Source organism: Diadema setosum, chromosome 17, assembly GCF_964275005.1.
Source record: "Diadema setosum chromosome 17, eeDiaSeto1, whole genome shotgun sequence".
NCBI lineage: Eukaryota > Metazoa > Echinodermata > Echinoidea > Diadematoida > Diadematidae > Diadema > Diadema setosum.
Window position 1 is genome coordinate 9,074,490 of NC_092701.1, and position 15,837 is coordinate 9,090,326.

The window sequence follows — 15,837 nt, forward strand, 5'->3', positions numbered from 1 at the left end:
TAAAGTCAAAATCAAATATCAAAATTACATCAATACGAAGATAAAGTCAAAATCAAATATCCAAATTACATCAATATGAAGATAGAGTCAAAATCAAATCATTGCTGTTTCCTTTCTTGCTTGCCTGTCTGCAGGGGCTAGTCAACAACACATCCCTCCTTGGTCTTGATGAGTCTGGGATGCCATCCCTGAGTCTCTACCACCAGCGCCAGTTGCTACAGCAACAGCTCCAGCAGCAGGAGGCACAGACCCAGGTGGCCCTGGCCCAGGTCCAGCTCCTTAAGGACCAACTGGCTGCCGAGACCACAGCAAGGCTAGAAGCTCAGGTATGTATGCAATTACAGTAGGCCTCGTTTCAGTTCTAAATTGTTGTAACGCAGGCATCACACTGTCCCGAAATTGAGCAAAATGTACACACGGTAAAAGAAATGTTCAAATTTGGCTCCGACTGAACAAACATTGGGTCGTTCATGCGGGCATCTTTAACCTGTTGAAGATGGGCTGATTGCCAGAGTACGCTTGGGACTCATCTTTAACGGGTTAAACCATCAATTAACCACTGGTAGAGTTTCTTATAATGTAGGCTGCTAACAAAAGATTGTGCTTGCTTCAGCTGTTGATCATTTTTCAAACCAAGTTCGGTCCAACTTTGTGCAAAAGTGAAAATCCCAAATTCGTATGACCATCTTTGGTCACTCTCGGTACCCCAAGGGAACATGTGAGAGCTCATAGCTCAGTCAATGGTGATGTATTTATAGTGGATCATTTGATTATGGACCAGTGGGCACATAGTCTAACCCCTTGTGTCATAGGTTTAATTCGGAAGCTGTGTGAAGGGGAAAGTGGAATTGTATTAAAGTGCAAACTGGTGCTCTGGTAGTTGACAGCTGAAGTATGTCATTAACAAAGGCATTCTGCTCATTTCCGATGCCAGTGGTACTTTGGCATGGTGTTCCTTCAAGGGTTGTACTTCAAAAATTTGTTCCTTTTTACACTATCTTTGTTTTTTTTTCAACAAAAAATATGGTATTCAATGGTAGCATCATTGATTGCCATGGTAGCCAGAAAACGTTGTCTATCTGAGAGGCAACTTCTGGCCATTGACTTTTTAAAGGGGGGTTTGAACGTCATGAAAGTCACCCTTCTCTTCCTCGTTGAGTAATTGTAGAGGAAACAGTTCTGAGAGTTTACAGCATTTTTAGCCCCCCAGACACGGAACTGCAGTGCTTCACACCCCAGACCTACATAAGATCCTTCTTCCTGCGGTCAATAGTCCCCTCCCGTCCCGTCCCCAATAATCAGGAATGACAACAAACTGACTTGTGACTTTGCTCTGTGCGCTTGCTTGAAGAGACGACTTCGTTCCGACCGTCTGTGTTCACATCCATCACGTGCGCCGAGCGGTGGACACGTGTTGCTCGTAAATAAATTTTCGCCCAGAAATTGTTCTCCAGGGGCTAACTTTTACCCCCTTTAGTAGTGCAGTATACCTTGGCCTGATCTCTCTCTCTCTTTGCCTAGAAGTGATTACGGTCTATAATCCTAACTCATTGAGGACTGGCTGATTTCGCTATAACACACATTCTCCCGTAGACACCTGCTCGAGCATACTAGGGACTAGTCTTCAATAGCTTTAAAAAAACAAAACAAAACAGAGCTTTGCCAATAGTAAGCTACCTATCATGTGGGTGATGGGAATTCCCAGTTTCGCACAATTGCTACCCTTCTGTTTCCAAATTTCTTTAAAACGACAACCTTACCACTTTTGTCATGTTGCCTTTATCATGCCATGTAGATTAGTTTCAAAGTTGTAAAACTTATTAGCAAAACCTGTCAGGTACAAATCAAATATTGGAATGACAAAATCAAAGCTTTATGAAACAGCCCTTTGGACATCTACAATTTCACACTTGAATTGTAATTGTCTACTTTTCCAAACCTTTCTGATTTTCCGTAGAAATTCACCTGCAAAAGGCAAAAGTAATGAAGAAGTGTGCATTATCAACCTACTTGTAGGTTTGATTGTGAAATATTACAAATACAAGTGTATCGCTTATCCTTCTCCGCATCTGCAAATCTATCATTCAGATGCCTACCAAACTCTCTATTTTTTCTTAAATTAATATCAGAGCCAAGAATGGTGGTGATGGTTTGGAGGGGAAATTTATATCACAAACAAACATCTAGTCCATGCTGTTTTATGAGCCCTTTATTGGTACACATATTGTACTGGGTAAAACATAATTCTTGGTATCACCAATACCTAAGTGCTGTGCGCAGAGCAGCGTTTTAGATGCATTTTGGGATAGCTCAGGGGACAAACTTGCCCCAGTTTTGGCTGCACATATGCACTGAGCTCACATTCTGTCTTTATCCAGGGGTATTTTTTGTTGAAGATTTCTTCGCTTTCCATCATGTGACCAGCACATTGAAGCCTTGAACCATGACTCTAGTGACAGCAAATCAGTAAAACTTAGAAACTTTCAACTCCTTTAAAGCTGAATTATGGCCAAGAAATAAGGAGTAACAATGTAAAAGCAGACAAATAACTCCATTGAATTGTATGGGAACAGGGACGTGCGTGAGACAACCGGGAACGTCAATGGCACAGAAGGATCGCATAGTGCATCTGTGACAGGGCTCTCCAGCATGCGCAGAAGTTTTCTGCGCATTGGCGATACCGAGAATTAGAGAGTATGTAGTATGCTGTAGATCTTTCCCTATGCTATGTGTGGATGGCTTTGCTGCCATCTACTGTTACCTTTGTGGCCTGTATGGTTAGGGATTCTGTACACTGCTGACACATGAAACACAAAACTGGATAAAACCGTGGATACTGACAAATACTCAAGCTGGATTACTGCAGCAATATAAGGGGTTTGTCTTTAGCCCACTAGCAATATTGTTAAATTAATGGGATTTTTTGTGTAAATACACGCATAAATAAACAAAATAAACAAACAAAATCCAACATGATCACAGCTGTTATATAATGTATGTAATCAGAGATGAACTCATAAACTAGTAATATTGGATACCTTAGGCTTTCGGGAAAAGTAAAATCAGATCATAAGTAGTGAGATTATTTGTATTTCAGTGCCAAAAATGAATGGAAGAAAACTTTGCATATCAATGTTAACTTTATTATGCAGTCAAGCCAGGGTAGTATTGATGACTGCCATATCCCATAGATATCCATGACCAATAATGAAAGTATGTGTGTTTAATTGCTTTCTGACATTGATTGATTGGTTGGTTAATTTTATTCTGCATTTCTTTTGATGCAAAGTCAATTGAACAAAATTATTGAGTGATTTCTTACATTGGAAATTGTACCAGTATGGTTAGGGTCGTTATACTAAATTTCATGCAAAAGCAGTGATGTCAATAAATATTTAAAGCAGTTTGTAATCGCAAGCGTTGAAAAATAATCATTTAATCATTTAAGTGGTCACAAATCATCTATGGGTCATTTCCTGTGTTTTTCTAATTGGTCCAGAGGGTTTTGGGGTACGGTGTTATTAGGTTCATGCCAAAGAAGTCGCTCAAATTTAATGAAATACTGTAGGTTGTTTTGAATTGTTGAGGATATAGACTGATTTTCCTACAACACGCATTTCCCATAGACACTTGCCCAGCCATACTCGAGACTCATCCTCAACACTTTAAAGTGAGACGTACATGTAGTGCACACATGCAAATACATTTGTACATTCATGCAAATGAAGAAAGGGACAGACGTAAAACATACAGGTCTTGTTGTCGTATATTTTTGTTGTGATGGATTTATGTAGGTATGAAGAACCATTTTGATGTGTCTTTCTTGAGCTCCAGAAACAAGACAACAAATAAATTACCCCCCCCCCCCCCATCTCACATTACAGAGAAAAAGTCTAGACCGCACGTACAGCTTTATGTCCTGGAGTTAACACGCAGTACCCAATGTGTACAATCATGCAAAATGCCATGATGATAGTGTCCAAAGGAAATCAAACTGTCCACTGGACTAATGATGGTCAGTTTTGTTTTGATTTTAACTCTGGCTGGCATCCAGAGCTCTGGCGGTCTGACGTAAATCGCGCCGTAAATCAGTTGTCGTTTTCCTCTTTACTGGCAGGAGAGGGGTTGCTCGCAAATTCGCTGCCAATTTGTGCAGATACACCATAAAATGAAGAAGAGGAAAAATTGATCTGGACCCTGTTTTATGAAGAGTTGAAATTGATTATATAGTTGATTTCAACTGTAAGTCTATGGCAGCCTGTGTGGTATGGAAATTTGAAATTGATTTTATCTTTTGATAAAACGGGGCCCTGTATATACAAATATGTGTACGTACAATGATGACTACAGTTTGAACACTGTCACTTTATGTTAGGGTGTTATCATGCATTGTATTGTGACTTACCCCTCTTTTTCCCTGTGATAGTTTCGAATGCATATTCGAGGATTCCGGGATGACCACCGCAGGACCTTGAAATTATGCAACGTGGCGCAGTCAAAAGTCGAAATTATCTTTCGAAATCATGCGTGAAATCACAGAAACTATCAAAGCAGTCAGAAACAATTATCTACAGGAGTACTGTAGTAAACAATGTATCATAATTTGTATAAAAAAAAAAAAAAAAAAAAAAAAAAAAATCAGTCAGTTTTCCATTACACATGAGCTCGATAGATTGATGTAATTCCAAATTACGGTTTGTAAGATGTAGTGTGTTACAGTGACTTTGTGAATGTACATCTTTTGGCAGTTGAATGTTATGTGATAATAAAAATACTACTCATAATAATGACAGCATTGATACAAGTGATGACAATGTTGATGATAATGAAATTGTCATTATTCCACTTTAATCAAAATGATTACATTGACAGTGTTGATGCTAATGATAACAGGTTTAATATCATTGTCATCCTTGTGACAATAGGCCTAATCATGTTTGTGCTATGACATTACCATGGATATATTTTGCTGTCATATCACCATTACCGAAGAGTAGGAGTAACATTATTATTGGAGCTATTTGTATGCCCATGATTACAAAAAAAAAAAGAGAGATAAAAAAAAAAAAATCAGTGCATCATGAATTGCTTGTACTTTCATTGCATGTCCACAATATCCAATTTACTACAAGTGAACCTACTCAGTTGGCAAGAGAATGGTTAGGGACAAGAGCTTGAATTGGAATGTCGTATTTTGTGCTTTCGTGTGTGTTTTCGTTTGTTTGTTTTTGTTTTTGTTTTTGTCTTTTGTTTTTGTTTTGTTTTGTTTATTGTTGTTGAAACTGTCATGCCAAACATTGGACAGGCGGGAATCCCATTCCTCAGAATGCCAGGAAACATTAAGGGGATGTGAGTCAGTGTTGTGCATGAGGGTGTCCAGATGGGGGCTGTGTAATGTGCTTCAATGTACAAATGATGCACAGGACAGAGTGGATCGGTGAGAATTGGATGCGCGAGTTTAACTTTGGAGCTGTTAAAACCCATGAGCACAGCGAGTGAGTTTAAGACTGTTCCAAAGTTAAACGAGAGCATCCAATTCTCACTGATCCATGAAATAGGCCTGTGCTTCATTTGTGTTATAAAATGGGCCCATAAATTCATGAAATACAACCATTTTCCCCATCATGCGTCCGGTACACCTACCACACTATACCGGTACAAGACTTGAGCCATGCGTTCAGATATTACTGGACGCATGGCTCAGTGTGGATCAGTGAAAATCAATGCATAACAACTGACCAATCAGATTGCAGAGATTCTAAAGCCCATTTTATAAAACCATCTGATAGGAGAGAAAACAAAAAGAAATTACTTAAAGCCCTCATTGCATTAAAATTTAAAGACCTCGTCTTCCCAAATGATTTGCCTTATCATTTGCATAACTTCTGAATTTTTTAGTAGTTTTATTTCCTTTATAAAGTGGTTGCCTTAGAGATGCTTTATTTTCATCATAGAGATAATACATGGTAGACCTGATTTTTGTAAGCATTCAGTCGAAATTCTGTCCCATATTGAAGTATTTTCACTTTTAATTAATATTTAAACATGATTTGCTAAGTCCTGTGAATCCTATGTAGACATATGTTTGCTTGGAATTTTGTAAGGGAACATTAGTCCACATTTTGTGGATTGCATCATGGAATGAGCATTTCTTAAAGAGATTTAGAAACAACTTGAAACTTCTCTTTACTTTCAGGAATGCTTGATTTGCATTTAAATTGATTTGATGTGCAAGATAGTAAATTTATGTTTTGATGTTTATCATACATAAGACATGTTAATTGATCCCTTACCCTATTGCCATGACAATACCATACTGTTTCCCACATTTTTTATTTTGCAGTCCCAGTGCCTGCTAGCAATCTGCTACTATATTATTCACAGATGAATGTTAGGAAAGCAGATCAGAATGGGAAAATAAACGTGTGACTTGTGATGCAGAGAAACAGAGTCATAATCCTTTTAAGCATTGAGGTCCCGTCGCTAGGATGTCGCCCAATTAGTTCTCGATGACAGATTGTGAACTTCTGAGAGTTATTTCCGATAGTGTTGCCTTTTCCATTTCCTGAGAATCTCTCCTCTTTGCTCCGTTTTGTGAGTGAGTCGTACATGTCAGCTGCTCAGATCATTCGGGAACACATTCTACCAGTGGATCATATTGGATGTGGGATATTTTAAGATGGGATTTCAGAACTTGTTGATAACCATTAAAAGTGAACTGTTTTGACAAAGTTCATACTCAGTGGTGATTATACTGTAAGAGAAAAATACTCATGAATGTGAGTCTATTTGTGGTGCTTCCAACTTAAGCAATTTCCTGTAAATTCTGGAAGGAATTATTTCTTTGTCATTCAAATATCAGATAAGGCTCTATAAACTCAAATGAAATTTATGAAACCAATTTACCTGTTGATGACCAGTCCCAAGTATACTCGGACAGGTGTCTATGGGAAATGCACGTTGTAGCAAAATCATTCCATCCTCAAATGGGTTAAAGATCTACAGTTTCAAAATACTTTTTTTCTATAAAGTTAATTACCTTTTACTGTCTTAGTTCAAGAACAAAAAAAAATAAAAAATAGCATCTTTAGTTGGAATAAATTGCCAAACGATAAATCTAATTTGCTGGAAAATGAAGTGCCAAAAACAATGTTAAGATAAATTTGAAGATACATACTGTATGTCTAGCATGTACAGCATATCGTCAGTATGTCTAGCATGTACAGCATATCGTCAGTATATCCTGCTTTGAAGATAGCCTCAAATTTCATGTTCTCAAATTTAGACTGATAACGCTGCCCGAAGGATGTCATTATCACCATGACAACTTGCCCCTCCCCCTTTCCTTCATAGTTCTGAGTCACAATCTCCGTTTGGCAAGCAAAAGTGTATTACTCTGTCCCTGGGATCCCTGGTTTATTTTTATATGCATATTAAGAATATCTGAAGGTTCTTCTTTTTTTTAGTTCATTCAGCTGGTGGTAAGACCTTTTTTCTCCTCTTTGAAACAGCATGGTGAAAATAATTGCTTCTGGATGCTTTTCTTTCGACTCTTCCCTCGTTATAGTTTTTACAAGGCTCCTACTTTGTAGTTGTTGATTTTTGTAGTTTACCCATACACACCTTTGCACAAGATTTACAGTACTAATTAGGTTGAGAAAATTTCAGTATAAACTTATAATTATTAGACCATTTCCTATTTTGTGTCAAAATTGGTTAGTAAGCTTGTTTTGAATGCAAATTTGTTCTTTTTCTTATGAGGGATAACTGAACATTTTTTAGAAGACGTGATAATGGAACAGGTGTACATGTACAGAAAGCAAGTGTCTGCAAACTTCCAGCAAACAAATATAGATCATGAGCAAAGACTGCAGGTTGTTCTTTTATTTTTGTGGAATTCAGTGGTGTGCTTTCTGACTCCAGAAGAGAATAGAGATAAAAGAGAAAGAGAGAGGGATAGAGAGAAAGGGGGGGGGGGGGAGAGTAGGGAAGGGAGGGAGGGAGAGGGACCAAGGAAAGTAAAAGAAAGTGTAGGAAAGGAGGATTTCCTGGTATTTCTCTTTGACTTTGAAGCAAAGTCAAGATCTGTGGAGAGAGAAGAGTACCATCCATTAATGAGAGCATTGACACATTAGTTCCATGAGTGCTACTCAGAAACAAACTTGTGGGACTACAGAGAAAGTAGGGATGGTAACGCTCTGAAGTACTTTACTCTCAATGAAATTCTGTAAGTCCATTAATCATCATGAATCTAATTCTATAAACATGCTAAATTTCATATACAGTCGTGTGAAATACCATCTACGTTAGGTGGGATTTTTGCTTTATTTTGTTTGTTTGTCAGTAATTAATTGTTATTGACATAAGAAGTCCTATTAAGTGTATGTACAGATATATGTACTTGCAAAAAGTCCTCTTTTACTTCTGGGATGAAGACAAGCAGAATACTCTCAAAATATGTTGCACAAGTGCTGTGTCTTTTTCGTCTTGGTATAACCAAGTTTTGTTTGAGGAGATGTCTTTGTCCTTGGATTTCACAGTGACTAATTAACGCATTCTCTTTAAGCTCCATGGCGACCAGGGAAAAATGGCATACGTAAGACATGATTCCCCTAACACCCAACAACAACGTTCCAGAAAACAACAAGTAGAATGACTTTTCCCTGGTCATTTCAATAGTGAGTCAGCAAATGTGGGGGTTGGAGTTGTCCATGACACTTAAAGGACAATTGGCCCAATTGGCCCAATTGGCCCAATTTCCCCTTCTCCTTCTCCACTTCCTCCCCTGCATCTCAGAAACGCGATATTTAACACTTTTGACTAATTGTTCTCAATTCTGTTTAAAGTGTCAGGTATAGTTTTATCAACTCTAAACCATATCATACCAGAGTGCTTCTGTCTTTTGAATCAAAGTGAAATGGACCAAGTAAAAGAAAAGGAACAAAATAATTCATCAGAACGTTTATATCGTCCTGGTTAATGCGAATGAATGTTTGACTTTTGTTAAAGTTCCAAAATGAATCAGACTTTCTCTGTTAGAAAGTATTTCATTTTAAGATTCTTCAGACAGAAGTTTAGGTATTTTATAAGTAAATATACTGACAGTCTTGAGACAATAATCAATTATAAAGCAAAATTATCACATTTCATATGAGAACATTTTTGTTATACCGTCAACTCACTTGTAGTTGCGTCTACTGGGTAAAACAGTCTCTCATAAAATATGGCTCATCATCCATGTAGGAACTTTAGGAATACAGGAGGGGATCCTTGCAGTAGCTTATCAGGAAACATTCATTAGCCTTATAGAGTTTCTCACTCTGGTGCTGTACCATGCAGACCAGGTTATTCAAAGCCAGCTAAGGAGGTGAATGGGGGGGGGGGGGGGGAGGGGAGGGGGGTATAAGGGAAAGATGTAGAGGTAGGGGTGGGGTGGATTGAACTTCTCAATTTTATGGTCTCTTCTTGTCTTTATGGGGGTGGTGTTAGGGGAGGGGAATTATTCTTGTTTTGAGGATCTGCACTCCTCTTTAATAGGGGATCCTACTCCATCCCGACCTCCTCGCATTGTACCCCCCCCCAAAAAAAAAGTGGGAAATTCTTGTTGTTTTTGTGTTTATTTTTAAGAAATGTCACATTTTGTGGGATTCTCTGTATATTTTCTTTATATCATTCTACATGTGTGACATCACAAAGTGTAGTTGTCTTCTCATCCAGCAATAGCGGCATTTGAACTTTAAAAATGTGAAAAATTTGATATTCAAAATTTTTTTTGAATGGATTGTCCAATCTTCCTCAAACTTTCACTAATATGTTCTATACCAGCATTGCTCGTTCACTCAATCGACACGTATATCAAGGTGAATTTATCCTTTAATCCGCTGAGGACGACGAGTCCCGAGTGTACTCGGGCAGGTGTCTATGGGAAATGCGTGTTGTAGCAAAATCAGTCCGTCCTCAACAGGTTAAAATATGTAAGTTTGCATTTAGGATGCGAGTTTGAAAAAACCTACCTGGTATCCCCCAGACATAAGACTTTCGGATCATGGAGGAAGGGTTAAGGGGTTGGGGGGGGGGGGGTGGGGGAGACATGACCGACGATAGAAGGGGAGACCCAGGAACGAAGCAGGGAACCTGAGTCACAGACGGAGCGGACGCGAAGCTCTGACTCACAGGATCCAAAATAGCTGCCATCAACGACAGACCTGAATGCTGCATGTCCCCGAAGCCTCCCGATTCCACATTCGATGCATATCAATCTGGTGGCGGCAGATCTGATTATGTTTTGAATACAATGCCAGCTCCAACTTCAAGTTTGGTGCCTGATTTCTGGCTGACATTTAGGGGCAAATTCTTACCCTGTTGGATTTAGCTTCTTCTTCTTTTTCCCCCAAAACTGTTGAAAGATGTGTTCTCCTGAGTTTAAGTTTGTTCCCATTAAGAGATTGTTGGTAGTCAATCTGTCATATTTTTTTTTTCTTCAGGCAGTTATGTAATAAACACCCATTCATCTATAGCTTGTCTTCAAATTGCCCACATATCATCTCCAGAAGGGCTTTATCAAAACTTTGGGGTGGCGGGCATTAAGTTATTGGTATTATGATGCAGAGCTCCATCTCCTGTACATCATGGTGTCAATTTTGAAGTATTTTCATTTTTCAGCAAAATGTTAAAGCTTGAAACCACAACGGTGCCATTTCACCCCTACATATAGAATAATGCTCATACAAAACTACCCCCTTTTGATTAAATAAACTTTTTATTTTATGAAAATTGATTGTTTCATTTTCATTTATGTTAAAATCTGTGAGTGCGAGAGCGCCCTTCTAATTCTGACGACAAGGCTTTGTACTTTGTGTTTAAGAGATGGATGATCGTCTAAATGTATGTCACAGATGATGCCAGTTAACTGTGCAACCACTGATCTACATGAGAGTTTTTGATGTTCAATTTTGGGGAAAAAAAAATTCAGATTTCTGCTTATTGACAAATGCAACTATTGCCAAGCATCAGCTGAAAGCAGGCCTCATTGTGTAATTGCAGGAACTAATTTTTCCTTTTCAAGTTGCATCTGGAATATCTTTGATCCAGCTGGCTTAATCATGCTACTTTTCATACATTTGTACATCAATTTACGGAGGAATTTAGTTTTTTTTTTCTAAATTCTGATTCTGCTTGATTGATTCAAAATCTTTTTGTTTTATTCAACTTAAATGAAATAACCTTCTTCTTCTGTTTTCTCTTTTCGATTTTTTTTGAAAACTTTTTGAAGTCCTTACTTTATCGCTGGTGTCCTTTTAACCATTACATATGTGCATTTGTTTCTATGTGCTGCCCCCTACAGACAAGAGTTCACCAGCTCCTGCTCCACAATCGGGATCTTCTCAACCACCAGCAGGAGTTAGTGATTCACATCCAGGACCTGGAGTCCAAGTTCCATGGTTCCACACCCCACAGTCCAGGCAACCCATTCACTGTGCCCCCGCCTCTTCCCGTGGGAGTAGAACATGGCATGCCTCCCCATGGCCTCATTCTACCGGAGTTTCCGGCCATGGAAGATTCCTTCCCCAATGGGGGGATGGATGCCGGCCAGGCGGTGTACGAGAACGCCAACTTCGGGCGTGGCATGTCCATGGGGATGGGGATGGGGATGGCGCCCATGAACATCTCGTCGGAGGCCGTGCCCACGATGCAAGGGGCGCAGAGTGTCAGCAGCATGAGCGACAGCAACAACGAGCTCAACAACGTCGCCAACGAGGAATTCGCCGGGTCGGCGGACGAGGAGGTCGCCATGCCAAATATGAAGAAGCTGAACATATCGGACGACCGGACCAGCACCCGTGTGTCGCAGGGAGCCAACCTGGATACGTCGAGCTCGAGCATCCCGTACGCTGGATTCGTAGACTCCAGGCAGCAGGAGTCGAGTAGTAACGGCGACATCCGCATCATCGTCCCTGCGCCCATGCAGGATGCGACAGCCAATCCCCTGGAGCTGGGTCTCACCCAGTCAAATCCCGCTGCGGAGGTCAAACCCGCAAATGTCCAGCGCACCTTGCCGCGGAAGATGTCCACTCCGAGCGCAGCAAGCTCCAACAGGGGTTCCCTCCCCGTGGAGCTCAACACCACTCCCCCGTCGTACGAAATGGCGGTCGAGCTGACATCGAGTTCGGCACCCACGACGCCGCAGCCACAGCTGGACGACAGCATCGGCAGTGCCCCGCCCAGCGAGCGGAGTTCCAAGAGGAGATCGGTCACCTCGCGAGATTCGCGGGAGAGCATCCACACGAGGGGCAGCGTTCACAGCACGGAGCTGGCCCAGGAGGCGAAGAGGCCGCCCAGCATGGCCGAGAGTCCGGACTCCAGCATCCAGTCCCCGCAGTCTGACCTGGCCATCCCGGACACTAAACTCCACATCAGCTTCAGCGACGATGAGAACACAGAGAACTCTGAGGACTCGGGAGTGCCCCGCCCTCCAAGGGCCCTGGAATCCATGACTTTTGAGGAAATCGAGTCAATGTAAGCAAGGAGAAAGTGTAACAGACTCAACACCGACTGTCAGAAATGACCTTTGAGATTGAGCACCTAGGTTCACTATTCCTTGCTCTGATCCTAGGTATTGAACTCTGAATTAAAATCATGCTTGTAGCATACTGGTGAGTTGATGTGTATGGGTGCCCTAGCAATATTGTGATCACTGACTTGATAATATCAGTCACAAAAAGTAAACCATGTGGGCACCCATGTATGTCTGACGTGTTAATGACTCAATGTAAGTCATTGTTATGTATTCATAGTTTAAGTCTAATGTAAGGATTGCTCATTCGGTGCATGTTGCATGCCAATGCAATGTGTGCATATGATTTTTGGCATGTAGCTGAAGGCAGGGCCAGTATGTAAGCAACTTGCCCAGATTTTCTGCTTTCACTATGATGGTACAATGTGGTAGTCACCAAAAAAATTGGTGAGTACCGACGCTGTACTGAAGAGAAAGTTTCAGCGAGTGCTACTACTTTAAGGCTTTGTATGTTTGATATATAGGATTAGTAAGAATATGTGCATTGTATGGCCAAAATATCTTTGCCCATTTTATACACATGTTGGTGGGGCCATCTCCGGACCACATGTTTTAACGCCAAGAGCTGATCATTTCATGCTTGCGTGCGAGGAATGGTTTGTAGAGTGTACATTTTGCAGACGAGTTTGATGGTGATACCGATGGACATGTAGTGAAAAATGTCAAAGAATCAGCCATTTTGGGGCAAAAGGCGTATTTCAGTCGGAGAGAATGGCAAGCATCCTATTGATGTACATGTATATTTTGTACATTTCAAAACATTTATATGACATCAGCATTAGGTGATATGAGTGAAATATTTTGCTCTCTAAGTGTGATGAAATGTTGAGACCTGTCATTTTTTGTGTTTTTGTGAAGATATTTTTTTTTTGTCAAGATATTTAAAAAGATCCGGAAAATTTTGTGCCATTGCTGTATTCGTAGACTTTTTAGGGATATCTGATATGAACTTTGAAGTTTTATCACGACATTGAAAGTAGATTAACTGTGATATCTTTTGAATTTATATATTTTGCTACATTAGATAGAGAAAGCTTGATGTAAATTTTATGCTGCCAGATGACGTATGAATATAACAGGAAGAGTATAAATAATTTGTCAGTTATTATAAAATTGCATAGGATGTATGGTGTGCACATGATAATTGCGACTTTAAAAGAATTTTGGTGGAATAAAAATGTACTGTATGTGTTTGTCGAAACCACTTTCTGATATTAGCATAACAGTTATTGGGTTCGAGTCATGAAAATAAAGAGAAATTTTCTCCTTTTTTCAGGCTGAAATGGTTTTTGGGGAACTGTGTCATCAAGAGAAATGAACATTGATGGTACAGACTCATTCTGGCAGAGCAGCAGAAGGTGTTAACTCACACCATTGACAAAGAATAGAGGAATTAACACCCTGTGTTTCTCAGCAAAAATGTTTATTTTGGACCAGACAGAAAGTGAACAAAAAAAAATGTCTTCTATGAAAGATTTTTGTCACTCGTCTCCTTCTATACAATTGTATTTGTGAGATCGAAACTGCTGATGTACAATTTAACCAACATATTGGAAAGAAGGAACCAGTGGAGTTGGAACCTGTCAGCTACTGCTTTCTGGGTAGCAACACTGACACCAGGCTATTCCTGGTTGCCGGTAGTGACACAACGAACTTGATTTGAATACCCATGCCCCTAAAAAAGTGTATTCCTTGACATGACTGTGTTGCTAAGAAACAAGGACAGTGGTAGTCGTTGTTCTTTACATAATTCATATTGCTATTCATCATGATTACACAAGAGAAGAAAAATGCTAACGTGCATATTTTTTGGCAATTGATAATCATGATTCAAATATATCAAGCTGTCTTTATGTGTATAGTATTCAATCGGTGAACCTAACCCAATTTGTTGCATAGCTGCATGGCTAAAACAACGTGTACCTTGTCTTGAAATACATGTAGAAGGAATGCATGCTTCACACCATCTGTATGGTCATGTGATATATATTATATACCCTGTATATTCAACAACTTATGTGTACAAGATTTCTATTGTAACATATGTATATATCATTTGCACTGGGAAAAAGGGAGAGAGAGAGAGAGTGAAAAGAAAAGCAATGTCGCTTCATGTCTAGATTTTTGTACATTTTTGCTGAGTGAGAGCAGGAGAAGAAATAACAGAGTAGAAATATAAATTGCACTGCTTCCAGAGAATGTGGTTTTCGTCCGTTGAGATCTACGTGTGACACAGACGCTTTAGTATGGATTTGCGTGTATTCGTGTATCATTCTTTCTCTATACAGATCTTATTGAATTACAATGTACCTATGTATCTGCTTTAGATATGCACCAGTTCATGTTTTGCCGGTAGAAAGAGTTTCCCGTAAAAATAAAAAAAAGATACTTCCCGTGTGATGAGAAACTTCAGTTGATGTTGATACGATATGTTTGCTCTCTTGAGCATTGTACTCAAATTATTTTTGCTAACAGATTTGATATTATCATAGAAATTTGATGGCATGTGAGAAGAATATACTTTTGTGTTGTATTCCCGCTGGTGGCATTCCATGCTGGTTTTCCATTTCCGTCAATAGGAACATTTAAGAAACAGGCTTTGTAAAAATCATGATAGATTATCACATGGGAGCTCTTGGCAGCTAACATTCCATGTAGGGGGAAGACAGACGAAATCTGTAAACTGTGTGTGACTGTGCAACAAAGAAAACAATATGCTGATATGGTAAGTTATTCCAGGGTTATTGTTTTTTTTTTTTCATGCATGCCTTTATCACAAAGATAGTTCCAGATCGCCAGAATGTTTACCCAAGACAAACCCAACATAGCAACAACTAGGACATGCAAACTGGATCCCGAGTACTGAAATGCAACAGACATATTTAGGTGAACGAAAGACCTTCTTGCTACACGTACAATGTAGGTGCGCAGAGGGGAAATGTCCGTAAATTTGAATTCGTTACCACTTGCCAATGAAAGTAGCCCGTGTCATGCCCGTTTCAAGAGATGATAATTGCATACTTGTCTTGTTTGTTGATGCCCAGTGATAGGAAATTGAAACAATGATGGAATCTTTGCACATATTGATCTCATGTTACCTTCCATAGTAAGTGGGGAGGTTTCATCATGCACCAGAAAGTCGGCTCCGCTGCATTATTGGGGCAACGAAAAACTGTTTTTCAGCGTGGTACTCCAGTGTACATGGTTACAGGGTAACCCCACTGCATCCCCGTATTGATTCAAATGAAAGGAGTGTGAAGTCA

At 39.8% G+C, this 15,837-nt stretch overlaps 1 protein-coding gene across 1 annotated transcript in view; it reads left to right on the top strand.

The window, feature by feature from the left end:
* The window catches only part of LOC140241150 (uncharacterized), a 150,071-nt gene extending 137,167 nt beyond the window's left edge, over nt 1-12,904 (top strand). The window contains exons 9-10 of the mRNA XM_072320910.1: nt 135-326; nt 11,345-12,904. Of these exons, the coding sequence (XP_072177011.1) occupies nt 135-326; nt 11,345-12,520 (1,368 nt within the window). The 3' untranslated portion in view covers nt 12,521-12,904. The remainder of the gene's footprint in view (nt 1-134; nt 327-11,344) is intronic.
* The last annotated feature ends 2,933 nt before the right edge of the window (nt 12,905-15,837 follow it).